The sequence below is a fragment of the Diorhabda sublineata genome, chromosome 5 (genome assembly GCF_026230105.1).
Source record: "Diorhabda sublineata isolate icDioSubl1.1 chromosome 5, icDioSubl1.1, whole genome shotgun sequence".
Taxonomy (NCBI): domain Eukaryota; kingdom Metazoa; phylum Arthropoda; class Insecta; order Coleoptera; family Chrysomelidae; genus Diorhabda; species Diorhabda sublineata.
Window position 1 is genome coordinate 32,852,325 of NC_079478.1, and position 19,801 is coordinate 32,872,125.

Genomic DNA, 19,801 nt, shown 5'->3' on the forward strand with positions numbered 1-19,801 from the left:
TTTAGGTTGGAACTTCTGATAAAGACCTCACTAAAACAATTTATTGTAAAAGGTACCTAGAAGAACCTCTACCATCAACCTTAACCACACCAAAGACATCAAAAAATAATGTCTTGATGAAAAGGCAAAATTTATTGAAAAATAAAAATCTCACTATTGATCAAATAATATAGGAAGGAGTATAACAGGGAGAGAATAAACTTGGAGAAGGAAAAATTGGAAGTTGAAAAGGAAAAAATAAAAGTAATGAAGGAAAGAAATAAATTTTTAAGAGAGAAAAATGGATTGTTAAAAAGTAAAATATTTTGTTGTTTGAAACATGTTGTATAACAAATGATTTAAGTTTATTTTTTGTTAACATAAGAATCTTATTTTGTAAATTTATTTTATATTTCATTTGATATAATTGTAGATTTAGCTATTCAATTCTCTTTTTCGAGTATTAGATTCAGTTCCAAAAATTTTTGAATCTTTATAATTGAATTTATGTTTTTTTGATGTTTCGTGATTCGTTAATGCAATTTTGTAACTCATTGTGGTTTTCTTCTGTATATTGAAATTTTAATTTATTTGTAGCTTTATTTAGTTATTTTTATGTTTGTTTTTTAGTTTTTACAAGTTTTTGTCTACATATGGTAACAATTTGTTGATAATAAAGCATTTAGTCATTTAGTCTATTTTCTAAATACTGTGAAGTCTGCCTTATGTAGACAGGGTCACAATTAGTACAAGATACTTGATATATATTCTTTTGTTTTTGGTTTTTTAGTTTTAGTTTAGATTTTAGTTTAGCAAAATATTTGGATAGTGTATTATGTCCTTTATACCTTTTATACTATTTATTGAAATAATTAGATAGTTGTTGGGAAAGTTCTTGTACATATGGTAAGGAGAAATGTTTTATGTTTCGTTTCTGTTTTGTTTCTTAATTGTTTATAGTATCTGTTTATACTTTTTCTGGAAAATCTATTTCAATAAAAACATGAAACATTTCTCCTTACCATATGTACAAGGCCTTTCTCAACAACTCTCTAATTATTTCATTAAATATGATATTAGAATAAGTCATAGGGGACATAATACACAATCCTAATATTTCACTAAACTAAAATCCAAACTAAACCTAAAAAGCCAAAAAACAAAAGATTATATATCTAGTATTAATTGTGACGCTGTCTTTATAGGATAGACATCCCACTATTTAGAAAATAGACTAAAAGGTCATCATACGATACAAAAAATAAAACTGCATTAACGAACCACGAGATATCAAAAAAGCATAAATTCATTTAAAAAGATTCTTTCAAAAATTATCAAAAAAAACTAATTTTATAACAGAAGACACCTAAAATCAAGATGATGTAAAAACATAAAAAAAGTCTAAGAAATGAGAAATTAAAGAAAAGCATCAATTATTACACAAATAATATTCAAAATTTCAATTTTCCAAATGATCCTTTAAACATTTCTCCAACTTCTAATGACTATGAATATTCTAATTAATGAAATCAACTAACCTTTGATTTTGAATATCAAACTGCCAAAAATCGTCCAAAGTCCTATTATGATAGTTTTTATGCTTTTTAGAAAGTCCTCCATACACATATATCGTTTGCGCGTGTCCAATGTCTGCTCCGTGGAAATACCTGCCCATTGGCATTTTCGCATCTGGGGTCGATTCTATAGTGACTTGCATCCACGTCAAATTTTTTGTGTCAAAAAGTCTTACGTCGTTAAGTGGTCCATGTGATAACGAATAACCTCCAAACATCCACAGAGATCCTCTACGATCAGAAACTAAAGAATGCCCGAAGCGGGGTAGAGTTTTTCGGAAGTGTTCTAAAGAGTCTGATAATTTTACTGTGTTGAAGAGTTCGGTAAAAATCAATTGAGTTGAAGATTTCCTGCAAAAAAAGAAATAAAGAATAAGGTAATATACTGGTAGGTCCATAATTAGTAAAAATAGTGCTAAAGAATTTTCATTGAGGAGTTCAAATTTTGGTGGTAATTATTAGATATTATGACAATTAACTCCATATCAATACATATATATATATATATATATATATATATATATATATATATATATATATATATATATTGCTTATTGCAAAAATATAATGATAGCAGTATATTTTCGAATTTAAATGGTGACATTGATCTAATGATTTCTAAAGATGAAAAATTTAGAAAAGTAGTCTAAATTTAGAATAAAGGGGTGATGAAATAATGTCATATCGTTAATCCTAAAATATGTACTCATTAATCAAAACCATAAGACCAACTTATTAAAAAATAAGGTCCTCAATTCATTCTTTCAATGAATTGTACGTCCCTTGTTTAATTTTAAAAGGATACATTCAGCAGAACCATTATTTTGGAAGGTACTATCCACTATAGAAATTAATGTACATAATTCTGGACCACTTTGTATATAGAGAACATATAAATTCAATAAATATATAAAAATAAAGTATTTCTATGGCATATTAACACACATGAAATTATGTAGCTGACACAGTGATATACATTTTTCATTTTGTTTCAAGTGCAGGAATAAATAAAATTAATTAAAGCATGAGCATATCACGTAAAATTGACCATGAGTATGAGAAAAAGGTACATTTTATAAATGCATACCAAATGATTGGCCTCCTGATTGCTAATCATCCTAACAAGGTTACAATTGAAATTGAATTGCTTAAGCTAAAGAGCATATTGATTAGGATCATCAAAATCATCTGTATATAAGTCTGATTCGAATCAACCATCATTTTACTTATCCTCAAAATAATCTCATTGAATATGTTTGGTTGATGAAGATTTCAAAGTAAGATCACCAATAAACCAACCTTTAGTGTGTAAATGGTGTGGTGATGAACCAGAATCATCTTAGGGGTATAAAAATTTAATTGGATAGTTGTTTTATCACACAATAAATAAATTAGAATGAATGCAGAGTACAAATGATTTGGTTCTGAATAACGAAGTTTGAATGATACAAATCTTTGTTGAGAAACTTTGGATGATCAAATGTCAAAAATTCGGAAGAAATAAAATCTGCTTGCATGTACAGAACAATTACTGATAGTCGACAATTGCTTGAAGAAATCTTCAATGGATGGATAGGTCTGCAATGTTTAGTGCTAGCAAAAATCAATCTGCTTGCATGAATATAACCATTACTGATAGTCGACAATAGCTTGGAGAAATCTTCAATGGATGGATCAGTCTGCAATGCTCAGTGCCAGTTAAAATCAATCTACTTGCATGAACACAATCATTACTGATAGTCGACAATTCCTGGGAGAAATCTCCATGGATGGATCGTCCTGCAATGCTTAGTATCACTTAAGTGTTCTTTGTTGCTTGATTACTTGTTGTTGAGTGCCATAAGCTCGACGATTTTCTATCACCAACAGTTCAACAAGCTGTCTCTCTTCACTATTCTGTTTAAAAAATAAGGTCATACTAATGCAATGCAATTTCTCGTTTTCTTCTTCTTCTGTGGATTAATTGAGAATGTTACAAAATCTGATTACAACAGCTTCGATCTGCAAGTCTTAACACAAAGTTACAGTGAAACTATAATGGTATTTGAGCCTTTTTACAGTACTGAGCTAACATATATTCTAAAACTTTCTGATGAATTTGTTAAGTTATCGACTACATTGCACTTTTGGATAAAAAACTTGAATAAAGTAAAAATTTGAGCTTGATAAGTTTATTACCATACCTTAATTTTAATTACTCTTTCAAATGCCACGTGAAAAATATATTTTCAAAAAGGTCCTAAAATGACGTACCTTACATCACAGGAAGAACCGGTCCACCCATCATTACATAGACATCTTCCATATGATTTATCACAAGTTCCTTGTCCTTTATCTTGATTACAATTATCCAAGCAAATACGCTCTTCACAATTGAATCCAACTAATCCATCTTGACATACGCACTGGTCGTTTTTACATTCCCTAGGTGGTCGACAATTATCACAACTAATTACTTTATAAAATGCACTGAAGCCTTCTCCAGGTTGTCCTTGTTTGTAGTGAACAGTGAGTTGTCCTAAAAGTTTAGAAATATAATCAATTTTTTTTTTCAAATTTATTACGAACTATCCGCAGCGACTTAACGAACATAATACCAACATGTTCAACTGTCATAGGGTCGTATCAGTTTGATACATCGATTGTATGCATTAGATTTAAATGTAATATAATTCCAACACTATTTCAAGATTTAATTTTTGGAACCCTTGGTGATATTCATATTAAACACACTCTTTAGTGCTGCTAGTTTTTTCGGTTTTACTTCCAGTCTCTGAAGACGATAACTTGGTTATCGAAACGTGCGCCAGACAGCGTAATTGTGAGTGTTGGTGTAGTGGTTAGGTTAGGGTTAGGTGTGTTCAGTATGAATATCACAATGGTTCCAGAAATTCCAAGTTAATATTCTAATTTGCTGAAAATACCACAGCCATGAAAAAGGGCAGTTCTTTTTTGGAGATCAATTGACAGGAAATTAAATTTTCCTTACTCACCCGTTCTGGATTCTACTGTAGCTAATGGTAAAGCTTCTTCTGTACAAAAAACGGCAGATAATGGACTCTGATTACCCATATCGACAAGTTCTGGAAGACCATCAAAAACGTAAACAGCATTTTCACCACATGATATGTTCAATTGGGATGAATTGATCTAAAACATATTCGCAATTTGCATTGTGTCAAAAATTTACATTTCTTATAGTCCAGGCTACCAAATTATGGGTGAAAACTACCCCTTATTAGAAAAAATAAATAAAATTACAAATATAAGCATTTAATGAGTAGAAAAATGCTTTTAAGGTTTGAATAAAAGTTGTTCAATGCTTGGATATAGTATTTATAATTTTTCAACTCTACTTGATGTATTTAATACCTTATAAAGCACCCCCGATTAATATAAAATTGAAAAAATATTATTTATTTACTTTGTGGTAACTTACTTATATTAATTTGACTATTTTTGTTTGTATTGAGCTCAAATATTGTGTATCCCAAATGTTCAACCCTTATAAATTCCTTATTACGAAAAATATTTAAAAAAAATACTTGTAGACATATTTATTCTTTTTAATGATTTATTTATTTTAAATAGACATATTTTCATCTGTTTTGATTTGTTTTATCTGTTTATCTAAGAACATTTTTTGATAAAAATTTGGCCCTCTACCAATTTCCGTGCTTATTTTCAACATAAAATTTTTACTCCTAGTTGGGGTGGTACTCACCTCTAGGGCAAAATCATGCATCGGCGTAGGGTAGATTTTGCTTTATGAAGTATTCTCTACATGCTGTCAAAATTTCATTAAAATCTATGCAGGTTCATGGAAATCGGAGGTAAAAACCTTGGTGGACTGGACTATTAGTTTAATTCGGACAAGGTCAGGCAAAAATTAGTTCATGATATAATTGGATTGCAAATGGCTTTTCTAAGTTTAATTTAGCTAAATGTTGGATTTTGTAAATTTAATCTGATTTTGTTTTTGTTGGGATATAATATAAATAATTGGAAACATTTCAAATAATTATATTTTGTACAAAAACGAAAAGTTTGTGAATGTAGGATCTCATTTTAAACGAAATTAATGTTTTTGAACTTGTGTTAGAAAATTATTTTAAAATACCTTATAACTTTCTCTGTCTATTTTTTTAACGTCTAAAATTTAAAATAGCTTCTATAATATAAATTGCTGTATCAAATTAAAATTTTTTTGTTATTTTATTAATGCAGTTATCAAAATAATAACACCTCAGATTTAAAGGCTTCTGTCATTAAAAAAAATTATTTTCAACAAAACTTTGTTTTATTTTAAAAACCAGAACTTACTTGAAGTTGGATAATTGGCGAGCCATACTTCACATCTGGTTTAATTATCCATAAGCATTCTCTTGTTGGAGTACCATACCATGGTTTAGTACGACCTTGTCTAGAGCTGATTCCTTGACCGTGAGAATCCCTGAGGAATCCTCGGTCACATTGATAATAGCATTGATTTCCATTTTTCGGATCTCCAAAATACTTCGATTTACATTGTTCACAATGGTCTCCTACCGTATTGTCCTCACAGAAACATATTCCGGTTTCCATGTTGCATTCACCCAAAGCTTTGTTCCCATGTCCATTACAGTCGCATTTTCGACAACCTTCAAATCACAGACACCATATTAATCATTTCAAAACTACAATATCCACTAAAATAAATGGTTCCAGAGATAGTTGAAAAGTGTTATTGCATGAAAAATATATGACGAGGCTTAATTCACAATCAGTTTCCAGAACGATAGATTGTTAGATCACCAGATTAAACAATAGTAATTTTTTTTCTATGGAGTATGTGAAAAATGAGGTTTATATGAAATATTAGCCTTCATAAGAAACTGTTTGAAAATTTGTAACTAACAGACATGCCAATAAAGTCAATTTTATCTTTAAAAATCGAAATAATTGACCACAATATCAATAGAGAGATGGTTTTCAAGTTTATGGTAAAAAAATAAAGAATAATTACGGAAAATACGAAAAATTATGATTATACCTAAACTTGTTTCAAAGTTTTCTATAAAACTTAAATTACCTAGTTCATTTGTGGCATTTCCATAGCTGCCAGGTTTACACAGTTCACAATATTCACCCATGGTATTGTCGATACATTCTTCACAGATGCCCTCTCCTTTTGGACAAGCCGAATGATTGTTACACCCACAATTTTTAGAACAGTCATCACCGTACCATCCTATGTCACATTTACACGAATAGTCAGGTTCACCTTGACATACTCCGTGAACGCAAACATTGAAGCATGTTCTATGACAATTTTTTCTACCGTCTCCAATATATCTGCAATAAGATATAAGAAATAATTATAGCGGCTTCTTTACACAGGGTGACACAATTAAAATATAATTACTTTAATGAAAAAATAGTCAATTAGATTTGGGTCCTTAGACTAATTTCTCTCCACTTCTTGTTTTTCTCTCCAGCTCTGGATGTTTTTCTCTAAGGTTTTCTAAGTGGTCTGACCATTGTAACCTTCTTGTCTTTATAAACGCGCTGATCGATAACTCTGTCTGCTTTCCACCAAAAATTCTTCTTAGTATTTTTCACAGATGTATATCAGGGTGGGTCTCAAAATTGTCTGGATATCTCTTTCGATGTTAATATTCTTGTAAGGCTGCAATTATTAGTTCGATTTCCTTTTCTTCTTGGCATTTATTATCTAGTAGTACACCCAAATATATGAAATTTTCAACTTCCTCGAATTCTATTAACGTCCCACCATGTTTATGTACTTTGAAATTGTTTTTTGTCTTGCTCCACATTTATTATTTATTTCCATAAACTTTGTTTTGTCATTACTGAAATGTAGGCCTACCTCTTCTGTTGCTGTTATTAGTTGTTTTGTGGTTTCTTCGAGCTTTCTTCTGTTATTTGCTATCAATGTCACATCATCAGCATAAACTAAGCATTAAAGACCTAACCTAACCTAATCAAAAACATTTCTTTTCAAAAAAGTCGTCAACCAATCCAGAAACTGTGGTTTGTATGACTGACGTACTATGACATAAGTACATAATGATATCAAACATTTCAAATGTTGTACATACCCTTTACGACAATGGCAGCTAAAGGATCCATCAGTATTTGTACAAATAGCTTGTTCGTGACAGTCGTGTAATCCTAATCCACATTCATCAACATCTGGACACTGAGCATATGCCCATTTAGCTTCTGGGGCATTGAGGGTTATAGAACAATTGATATGGGGATTGTTGAAGTCTCCCTGAACACACGTACCTAAAATTAGAATAAATGTAACCATTACATCTGAATTAATAATCAATTATTTCGAGTTGGAGCCATATTTGATTGAACTTATACGTATTATTCTTCACTCATCACCTATAAGGAAAAGTATCATTTTGTTTACATTGCATTGTGAAGTTTTGATTTTTGTTCGAACAATTGAAAATATGGGCTTACTTACATTCATTGTCAAGTTACAAAAAATGATAATGAAAAAACTAAAGAACATTTTAGTAAATACTCATTCACTTGTTGGGTTGGGAGCAATCTGTCCTGGCCGAATATTCACGTGGCCGAATTAGCTAAGACAGCTTCACAAAAACTTGGAGCCCTCTATAAGACCAAACAGCTATACACCTCACAACAGCTTCTAATCCTCTACAAGACCAGATTCGTCCATCTCTGAAATATTGCTTGCACATTTGGAGCTCTGCTGCCAAGCATACCCTGAAGATGCTCGACTCAATACAGAAGGGAGCACTTCGATTTATAGACGATCCAGAGAGATAACCAGAAACTTGCGACAGCTTAAAGCATAGAAGAAAGTCTCTGATTTTACTCTGTTGTATTGATACTACCACGGTAAATACTGTTCCGAGCTGTCTATCATAATCCCACTTAGAGAAGTACTTGCAAAACCTACTCGACAAGCAGATGTCCAGAACGTCAATTTATCGGGACTCCTTTCTTTGGAGTAGTGCAAGCCTGTGGAATCAGCTACCAAGGCACGTCTTTCCCAAACAATACAACCTACAGAAGTTTAAGATTCAGTCATGACCACGCCACAGGCACTACTCGAACTACTCAACTGTAATTAGGTTTAGGTGTCTACTGATAATGAAAAAACTAAAGGACATTTTGGTAAATACTCTGATATTCTTTGTCATAAAATTAAATCACCTGTCATGGGATTTGTGCTATTGTAACACCAACCGCAGCTTAGAGAGCTCAAACAAGTGGAGCAGTTAGTATGCATCGAACACGTTTTACATTGCTCTTGAGTTTTTGGTACTGGTAGTATTCCATTTTCTTGTCTAGCAACTAACGGAAATGCTTGATCCATCCATTCACGACATAATCCAAATTGATATTCACTAGTATACACAGAAAAACTGAAACACTGTTGAGTGGCTTGGCACCAAACACATCGACCTACAAAAATTGCAATTATTAATGAATTGTTTAAAAGTTTCATTTTAAATAGTTATTTTCATTTATTCAGATAAGCAACATTAAAACAAACTGAACTAAATGAAAGTATTGAATTGGAAAGTAGGAAAATATAGAGCAAAACGTGAAAAATATCATGACACCCACTGGCGACTATATAAATTAAAGAGCAATATGAGATCACTTAATTAGGCAACATTAAAGACAAAGAAAATAAGAAACATATAGTAACAACTACTGGAATAAGAAGAAAAAAATTTACGTTTAATAGTTTGACTGACAAGTAATGATTCAGAATAGGGGTCTCCAAACTTTGAAGCCTTCAGGTCAGAATAATTTTTTCAGTATATTCCAAGGGCCAAAACAATTTTAAATACATAAATTGAAAATGAAGAAGTGATCGCATTTGTGCCAAAGGCTGTAGAAAATGATGGTCTTATACTGTATTCTTCATCAAAAGTGCATATGCCAAAATTGTTTGGATTTGTCTGAAGTTCTAAAACCAGTCATATTAGTTATTAACTTCATCGGATTCACAGGCTAAATCGCCGACAAATGTCTTGCCATATCATACTGCCATATGCTGGCTTGGTCGCAATTTCATAGAAAATGTTTCACACATTTTAAAACATGTGAAACATTCAACCACACTCATCAAAGTTTTAACTTGCAAGTAAATAAAACTGAGTAATTATAATTCTGTGTTTTCATTCTCTTGCATTCAACTTAGCACAGGAATAGTGACAGCAGTAAAACATTGTATGTCGCGGGCGCTAGATAATGTACTAAAAACTAGAAAATAACTAGTTAGTACTAATAATCACACCACTATTCTCATCAATCTAGAACAAAAAGAAAATGGGGTGCACAAAATTTTTATCTACCTTTCATATGTACTTATCACTATTTGGATGTTAAGATTTGCAAAAAAATTGAAATAACTGAAAACTAGACCCTTCGAATACAGTTATCTTGAATTAATTGAAGATATTTTTGAAATGGAAACTACCGTAAGCCAATTTTCAGGAAAATATGAACAGTAGATCGAGTATACATGTCAGTTTAATTCATTGTGGTATACCCAGTACAAATACATGTTATTAATGAGATTGGGATTATTCCTTTTTGCCAGGCAATTGTTAAAGTTGATTCTAATAATTGATTGTCATGTCCAAAATAAAAGATTTGAGATTTTGCACGATTGAAAATTTTAATAATTCAATAATTAATAGAAGACGTAATACTAATTGATTCACTGTCAGTTTTTAACCGAAAATGGTAAAAAGGAAAATTGATAGAAGGTAAAGTGACATTTTACATAACATTTTGAAGACATCTCTTTACACCATCCCCTCTAATCACAAATTCAACTGCAGTAACCCCCATATGACATGATTACAAGTTAAATAAAAATAATATTCCAATTTCTGGATTCAATTTAACACTAAAACAATTTTACTAATTCTGTAATCCACATCATGGTTAAATTCAGTTTATCGTTACCTTTTTGATCCAGACAAGACCCACAATCTGTTCTTTTATGGCAAGGTACAGGGCACTGCTCTAAAGACAAAGCTGCGTCAACCCTCTGTCCGATTCTTTGACAACGGGCTTCTTCAATCCACCATTCACATAATCTAGAATTAATACAAGAATCGCATGATATGTAATTTGAACAATTTGAACAAGCGCTCGGTAGAAGAGTCAGGTATTGCCAATTACCATCTGCAGAACAACTAGTTTCTTCTTCAACTGAACGCATCTGACAGGAATTGGTTAATTCGCACCAACCGCACTGTGAATCCGTCAGACAGTGCAGACAGTTAGAGTATTGTTCGCAGGTACCGTTTGCGTACGGTTCTAAATATTCGAATGTAAACACCTAAAAATAGAAACAAAGATATATGAATAGGTTATCACGATAATATAAAATTTCTTTGCATCTGAAGTGTAATTCAAAATTTATTTGTCTACGTTATGATCAGATCTCTCAGAAATCTCAGTTAATTTTTCCTAAACAGAACTAAAAATTGGGATGATGAAGAGCAATTCTCAATCAACCCAGGTAAAACAACACTAGTTCTATTTACAAGAAAAAGAAAGACTATTCACGCACCTACCCTTGATGGAACTTAATCTATACTTTCCAATGAAGTAAAGTATCTAGCAATTATCCTGGATAAAACACTTATTTGAAACAATTATCTAGACAAGGTGATTTCCAAAGCCACTGCGGCTATATGGGCTTGTCGGAAGCTTGTTTATATTATGGATTTTAGGGTGTCGTATACACTGTGAATGAACCTTCATATTCTCAATTAAAAAATGAGCATGTTCTATCTTCATTTTACTTTCTTAGGTACTAGATGAGAGCTCTTGTACCTATTACTTCCACTGTGTTTTGTCATCTTCCTTAATTCCTCTAAGTTTGTTTTCCTTTTGTTCTCATTCCCTTCATTTGGTCTATTTATTTTTTTGTGGTTCTCCTTTTGTTATTTTATTGATATTTTCAGCCAACACTATTTTTCTTATTGTCTATCTGTCTCCATTTTAACGATATACACATAACAACACAGATGTTTATTGTTTATTTTTTTCTATTGTAATCTTTTTAAATTTCTTTTCAATTAAATTTTCTTTCTTCTAACATTCCAATAGTTGGTACTTGTTTTGTGTTACATATTTAGAATGAATCAAATTATATAATGTACAGAAAATGAATATAATAATAACAAAAATATAGAGGGAAAATAAAAGAAATTTGAAAAAATGGAAAATCCACTAGAAAAAAAATAAAGGAAAAGAAACCTGAAAAACATATATGTTGTTGATTGAAATACTACTGTTAGTGGGAAAGCAAAAAATCTGACCAAAGCTATACTGTGGCGTGGTAAATAACTCTAGTGCAGATTCTGAGAGCAAGCTATTCTTCAATAACCAGTGAGCCTTGAGGGCCATGAAAACTTTTGAGTGGACGTCCAAGCTAGAACTCAGAACTGTGAACATATTCTAAAAGCACTAGCCAATGAGAAAGCAGGTACTCTTGACAAAATGGGGGCAAAAAATCTGACCACAGCTCTACTGTAGCATGGTAAAAGAGTATAGTGTAGATTCTGAGAGCAATATAGATACTGTATGGGTAAACTATGATTGATTAGAAAACTCATAAACTTCAGTGGACTGTATCACTTATTTTTTAATATAAAATATGAGTCTCCGGCACAACATCCTACTTCACTGATCATTTATGGTAAATTGAATTCAGATAGACCCGTCGCGCCCCACTTGACGTTACCAGAGGCCGATGTCATTTGAGAAGCCAATCAAGCGCTTTGGCTTGAGCCCTTTCATACCAACAGATACAGCATAGCATCTACTCTGTGAATGTCTTTCCCATTTTAATAAAAGACGTGGAAGAAGTGGAACAAAAACCAGAAAACTAGCCATTGTTTGCGAAGATTTTATGAATTTTGGAGGTAGAACAATGAAATATAGAGACATGCATGGAAAATCTTTTTGAATATAGGTGTAAAGTAGCTGGAAACCCATATCGACTCTACAAACAATCTAATCTAATATAATGTTCCACACTGGATTTGACTTAGAAGCATTAATATTAATATTAAGTTATCAAGAAAGATGAATCTAAATATATGACAACATATGACAACCAGATGGATGAGTGGAATAGCAAACAGTTTATTAAAAAATATAGTTTTGTTTGTGAACCTACCTTTTGAGGATCGTCAAAATCTTTGTAATGTAGTAGTTCCATCTTACTCTGTTGCATATAAATTGAATAAGCAGCTTGAATATTCACTGTCTTCTTTGATTTAAAATCTACAGATATTCTATCAAGAGTTATATTATCAGGCCACCTAACAGCTTTGCATTCTGTTACTTCCGGTGTAATGTTTGCTACTAAATTATCTGAAACCGTCAAAGTAGCCGAACAAAAAGTAACGCAGACGTTCAGCATTTCTTGCCAAGAAGGTGGAAGTCTGAGAAATCCTAACAGTCTTGCGACCATTTCACCTCCACTGGAAAAATCACCTCGAGGTAATGAGCTTGTTGGACTAACAAAGTCAACCTTTAAAATATAAAAGATAAATTTGACATTGGAGAATTGATATATTTTGTTCTGATTATCTGTTACTTTTGAAATGTTGCTTACCGTTGTGGCATTAATAATTGCAACACTGTCGGGTTGAGAATAATTGACAGGATAATGATATTTGACAAACGTTAATCCTGGTCTTTTGTCTAGTTCTCTGCACTGCTCTGGCTTGACTACTTCTGTTCCTTTGGAACCCCACCATCCAGGTATTTGACTAGGACTATCTTCTTGTAAACCACATACACCATAATTATCATCTTTATGATGACATCTTGCATTCTGTACACACCATGTGCATTCCTCCAAACCTAAAGACATAGATACAAAATTACTAATACATTTTTACCTTTATTAATATATTAATAAGTTCAACAAATGATTAGTTCTTTATATCTGAACTATGTATGCTAAACAAATGAATCCGTAGAACAACAGTAGTTGATAGAGTTAATACATTGATAAAGAATAATAGTGGACAGTAGGAATAAAAATTAAATCAACAATAATTAAATAAAATTAAAAAGAATGTAGATATAGAGGTAAAAAGGAAAGTATGGAATTTCTAATATCCCTTCAAAAAGTGGAAACAAAAATCTGAAGTCCTTTCTTCGAATCTGAATATTCCAAAAACACAGAACAATTGATGCAAACATGTCTACTTTGCTCACATTTACCCACTGTTTTCAATATCCCATCGATACTTCTCGAATTTAGGGGACAAAAAAAAATATTATTTTATCCATAATTGTGGAAGTGTTTACAGAGGGAAAATTTTTGGGAAATAGATTAGAAAGCCTCCAATATGATAAAAACAGAATTTTTAGAAATGTTTCCTATATATTTTCAAAAATCAGAAAAAGAACATTGTTTTTACCATAATTGTGGAAGTATTTACAGAGAGAAAATATTTGAGAAATAGGTTAGAAAGTCTCCAATATGATAAAGAAAAGTAAAATAACTAATTTACCTACCTAATTTGTGAGCAGCTGACATCATTGGCATATTCTGAGGTAACGGATGTCCATGTATGAGACAAGAATGGCAATCACCAAGCGCTGGACATATTCCAGGGCACTTTGTAGTTTGTAGGTTCGTAGTACAATTGGCACCTATAGTTCTACCATAACATTGCTCGTCAGCGGAGCACCACCCGCATTCTGGATCTGCAGAACATTCTCCATAATTTTTGTGGCGAGTACAAGCAGCTTCTGGATAATAAATAGCATCTTTACGTGCTGCTACCATTGGAGGAAATGTATATGCTAAAAGATCACCATTTACGTTACCATGATAACCGCCGACTAAAAGTAGAGTATTTTCATTACGGACGGCTGATGCATGGGCGAATACACCTGGAAAGTATTAAAACGAAATTTTAATCGATGTTGATAGAAAAAAAAAAATTATAAAAGAATCATATTTTATTCCATTGAGATGATTTAATTTAGGAAAAAGTATATTTAACAAAAATAATAGAAATAATCAACTGTATAAACATTGGAATCTTAATTATTTAAAATAATTGAAATATACAGGTGACTTCATTTTAAATGCAATATCAGTGACATTATGCAGTTGTAGAGCTTAAAAGATACAAATTCTGAATTGAAAAAAATATTATTTTAAATTTTATTATTCAGAACTTATTGCTTGTTGTGTTTTGGATGCATAAAATTTTAAGGTTAAATTTGTATTTTGTTATATATTTCTCATTTATATTTTATTTAAAATGGGTTTATTGATGTTTAGAGACGTTAACTGTTTTATACTAGTCAAACATTATTTTTGCGACTATATTTTAGTAATATTGTGGTTAAAAAAAAATACATTTTCAATTTACTTTATTATTCAAAAAAATTAATTGAATTAAAATATTAAAAGGATATTATATAATACCTAGTTTTGCTTGAATATATGAGTATATATTATCATATCAATTAGCATGAATATAATTCAAACCAGTATTTATTTATAGTTTATGTATTTGTGTAACAAATTAACATCTCGGTAATTTTGTTTAAAGCACTTTTTCGAAACCTATGTTTTTTGATCGACTTTTCGAAGGTGCCGAGCTCAAATTTGGTCTAGTAATTTATTACAAAAAATTTTGATTGTTTATAAAGTTATAATTCTTAAACAAAGACAGATATGAAAAAAGTTTCTACAGAGTTATATTAAAAAGCTGTTTGAGTGCTACAGATTTAGCGGTAAATGATTCATTATATGCACATGAAACGACTAATTATGTAGACAATGCAAAAACTGATTTATGAGGGAAGTTGTCATTAATAGAGACATCCATCGAATCATTAAGTCCTACATCTAGATATTTAAAAATTGCAACTCTGTTTCTTTATTTTCATATAAATATTTTTTTGGTTAATATGGAAGCAAATTGAATCTAAGTTGCTTTTATAATACTAATATTCATAATATTTTGAAATAAATTGTAATATTACACCTCTAAGGATCCATTAATGGATTACGTCACTTTAAGTGTTGTATTTTCTCAATTTAATTATTATTTCGTATTATTAGTACGGCAGCTAAAGAGGGTCCCGTAGCTGTTTCATATTCCCCTCAGTTTTAGAGCGTTTTCCTATGTTTTTTGATGCATAGAATCGATTTTTCGAGGGCGCCGAGCCCAAATCTGGTCGAGTAATTTGTTATAAACAATTTAATTGTTTATAATGCAAAATTATATACAACTATATATGCATTGCTGTCATTACTAAAGTCTTTGAAGGTTAGAAAGTGTGTATTACACACCTCTACTTACTTACCGCCCTTTAAAATATTATGATCGTTCAAATTTTTCTCATTTATTCTAGATGAATATTTTTTATATTTAAAAATATAATACATTAACAAATATTATAATACCTATTTAATGACAAACAATAAAAACCAACAATGAACTAAAATACAACAAACTAGTTATTAAAATTAATAATTAAATTTGAATTATTATAAGCATTTATTGAAATATTTAGGCCTGTACCAGCGCTGGCGTCTCCAACAGTTATATCTTTGGTGGACAAATTACTTTGCTGTTGAATGACTAAGGTTTGAGTCCTACTTGCAACAGCTTAGACATGGCACATTGAGATAACATATTGGCAGTTTTGGTTTTATTTTCCATTGAGCTATCCACAACTTTATGCCACAGTACTAGATTTCCATCATCTTCGCCTTTTTAATTGGAATACATTTGCACCGCTGTTGGCAAGTAATGTAGCGGTGGTTCTTCTTAGAGTGTGGCCTTTAAAGCCTTTCGTGTCCTCTATTTCAAGACATTGACCTTCCACAAACAAGTAAATAATAGCTAATTGTAATTATCACTTAGTTTTATACAGATGTATCCAAAAATGAGTGTAGCTTTCCTCGCCTGACATTATAAGCAAATTGCCATATGTACAGATTCATTTGATTCAATTTCATCAATACAAAATATATTTACCGATTCCTATGATATAGTGAAGTAAGAAGTAGCAGTAGCAGAAGTTTATATTTGATTATGTTAATTAACAGTTCTTAAACTCAGTAGTCCATCAAAATTCTCTAAAAAAAATCATTCTGCTAGAGAAAAGGGAAATACAAAGTCAATACTGGATACTGTAAATTACGCTCTAGCACATGACATCTACCTGTATTTAATGTTAGTTAGGATTTGGCATCTGTTTCGACTAACTTATTTAAACAATTGTGAGAAATTCATGGTAGTAGACAGAAAATCTTCTAGGAGTAAATTTACAACTGAAGGCAGATTTGTTATATAATTTACACTCAGTATAAGAGGCTAAAACAATCTGGAAATGATGCAAAGAGTTTTAAAAAAATTGAGCAATATGAAGAGTTAAATGAATAGTCTCTATTTTTAATTCTGAAGTATTTATAACTTATTAATGTTTGAGAGCTATAAGATTAGCCAAATCGACAACGTGAATTCAAATTTGAACCCATTACAGCTTCTGAAAAATACCAGAAGGTACCTGCCACTCACAGATCACCGGATCCTATGGAGGTTACAGCTTTTATTTAGATTCTCACATTAACTGCAGCAATGAATTATAACCATTTTTTAACATCAAAGGACATATTTGATACTACTTTGAACTGGCTTACGCCAATCTCTTACACAGATGTTTTACACTCGAGACTAAAGAAAGAGAGGTTGCAGATTATTCTATAGCAAAGAAAAAAACTTGGCGCCATATAACCTCCAGCAAACCGAAGAGACGAAATGTAGTTGCTACAAATGCAATAAACCATTATGTAGGAACACTTGTACCAATCTATTACCCTACTTATGTAATAAATATATGATTGAATTAAATAAGAATGTTTTGTTGATAAGTAATTGTAATAAGAAATAATGTACTATTTTATTCAATAAAACCACTTTTTGATAGCATAGTGAAGATTGGTTTTGTTGAAAAAATGTTCTAAGGTTAAGATAATAATTTCCTGACTCAAAAGAAGTAGATACTTAGCTAAACCATTGGGGAAAAGACAGCTACGTAAGCACGTAAATAATGCCTTTTGACAAAAATAAAAAATCTTCATTATAAATTGTATGCATGTAGTTGAATAATAGATTTATTTAGGTATTTATGCTTCATGTTCATAGATATCTTTGTAATAAAGATAATTTATATGGTCTTATATATGTCAATATAGTAGGATACAAAAACATGTTCTTACCTTGTTGTTTTGGATACCTGGAATCATTGGACTTTCCCAATATGTCAGGATTTACCCAGGTGTGGCATCCTAAATGGTACAGGTACATCTGATTGTCATAGCAGATTTCTTCCTTATTATGTCTGTGAGAATAACCTCCAAAAACAACTAAATAATTACCAAATATATTAGCTGTATGAAACGCTCTCTCCCTAGGAACAAATTTTTCTCGTAAATGTTCCCTTGTATAATGAATTTCAGTCCAATGTAAATTATCTAATTGAAAAACAAACACTCTATCTGATAATTTGGAAAATCTCGCAACACCCGGCACGATCCCTCCATAAACAATCAGAGAATTTGTATGTGGGTGATATGTAGTAGTATGAGCTACAACTCTTACATCCAGCTGCTTCCCACCTCTGGGTTTTATTTCTTGCCAATCCTCATCCAAATCTGAGGACAACTCTATTTTATACAATGAAGAAGAAAATTCTCCATTTTCCGTACTTCCGCCAAATAAATATATTACATCACCAATGCAAGTTAAAGTGTGCCTTGTTAAAGGCGGTGGCGTTAAACTTGATAATCTTGCTCTTAATTGCCACAATCTTGTCTGAACATTATAATACCACAAATCATTAGATAAACTGCCATTATGTAATTTTCCTCCAAAAAGAACAAATCCTTTAGTAACAGCACAAGCGGAATGACCATATCTAGGAGCTGGTTTATGTTCTTCTGGAACTCTGGAATGCCTTTGCCTCCTTCTGATATGTGTGGTGTTTTCAGTTCCAGCATACAATAGATTTCTTAAAAATGAAGTTTTAATATTAAGTCCCCATTTTTGTTCCCAATCAGGACCAGCATGTTCTATTAATTTAGCTATTGAGCCAGGTTCTATGGAACTAATTAATCCTGAATCTGGAATTACTGCACCATGTTCATCTCTCCAATTACTTGATTGGAAATTATAGATTTCTAAATTACCTAGGACACTATTTAGATTATACCCTCCAAAAACATACAAAGCATCAGTAATTTCTATGTACACAGCTGAATGTGCAGCACGAGGTTGCAAACCTCCTTCAGAATGTGACAGCCAATGCCATTTGTTTCCAATAGAATCAAATTCATATAATGTACAAGATTCTCCTGAATATCCAGACCTACATACACACTGCCCTTGGTCACAATGTCCGTGACTGAGGTTTCTGCCACAATTGTCAGGGCAAAGTTTTCTTGAACAGTCATAACCCCCCCAATCAGTCTCACAAGCACAACTATGATCATAGCAAACACCATGGCTGGAACAGTTGTTAGGACAATCAGTTATCGAGAACTCTGCTTTAAATCCTTCTAGCACATAGTTAGTATCACTATATAATAAAATCAACATGTACCCTGAAGTTGCTATTACTTCCTGTGGTTCAGTCTTTCCACTAAAGCTGCCCAAGAGGGGGGAATTGAAAGAATCACCATCGTAAACAAACACATAATCATAAGAGCATTCGGTACCCATACTTTGAAACTTTAATGTAATGAATTTGTCACTGTCGTTGGCCTTGATCAACCATTCACAATGACTGTCCTGGGTGTAATTTGAGCCTGCCGGACCATCACTTATTATTCCCCAAGAACTTTGAAATATCCTTCGGGTTTTATCACAAGGAACCAAATCCACAGCCGCATATCCCACAACAATAAAACATATCACGATTTCCGTCAGCGAGTAATTGATTATTTGAGGACGCATATTGTCGAACTGAGCAATTATTTTACAAGAATATGAAGTCACATTCATCCATTATTACTGGTGTGCCACTACACATTCATAAGGTTCTTGTTCTTCAATGGTAATAATATCAGCACAAATTAGTAACAAAAACATTTTTAAGTATTATGACTGTTTTTCATGGTGATTGTTTTGACGTTTTAATGACAATGACACATGGACTGTTTTAGTCTTGTACCCGGA

The 19,801-nt window shown here is 31.7% G+C and overlaps 1 protein-coding gene across 2 annotated transcripts in view; it reads right to left on the reverse strand.

The window, feature by feature from the left end:
• Positions 1 to 19,746, reverse strand: part of LOC130444586 (multiple epidermal growth factor-like domains protein 8) — a 37,276-nt gene extending 17,530 nt beyond the window's left edge. For both annotated transcript variants that reach the window (XM_056779811.1, XM_056779812.1), the window contains exons 1-12: positions 17,845 to 19,746; positions 14,112 to 14,492; positions 13,198 to 13,448; positions 12,757 to 13,113; positions 10,527 to 10,905; positions 8,754 to 9,005; positions 7,655 to 7,844; positions 6,625 to 6,887; positions 5,877 to 6,193; positions 4,547 to 4,703; positions 3,807 to 4,071; positions 1,518 to 1,904 (exon numbers count right to left, since the gene is read on the reverse strand). In XM_056779811.1, coding sequence (XP_056635789.1) covers positions 1,518 to 1,904; positions 3,807 to 4,071; positions 4,547 to 4,703; positions 5,877 to 6,193; positions 6,625 to 6,887; positions 7,655 to 7,844; positions 8,754 to 9,005; positions 10,527 to 10,905; positions 12,757 to 13,113; positions 13,198 to 13,448; positions 14,112 to 14,492; positions 17,845 to 19,627 — 4,982 coding nt within the window. In that variant the 5' untranslated portion in view covers positions 19,628 to 19,746. The remainder of the gene's footprint in view (positions 1 to 1,517; positions 1,905 to 3,806; positions 4,072 to 4,546; positions 4,704 to 5,876; positions 6,194 to 6,624; positions 6,888 to 7,654; positions 7,845 to 8,753; positions 9,006 to 10,526; positions 10,906 to 12,756; positions 13,114 to 13,197; positions 13,449 to 14,111; positions 14,493 to 17,844) is intronic.
• Between the last annotated feature and the right edge of the window lie 55 nt (positions 19,747 to 19,801).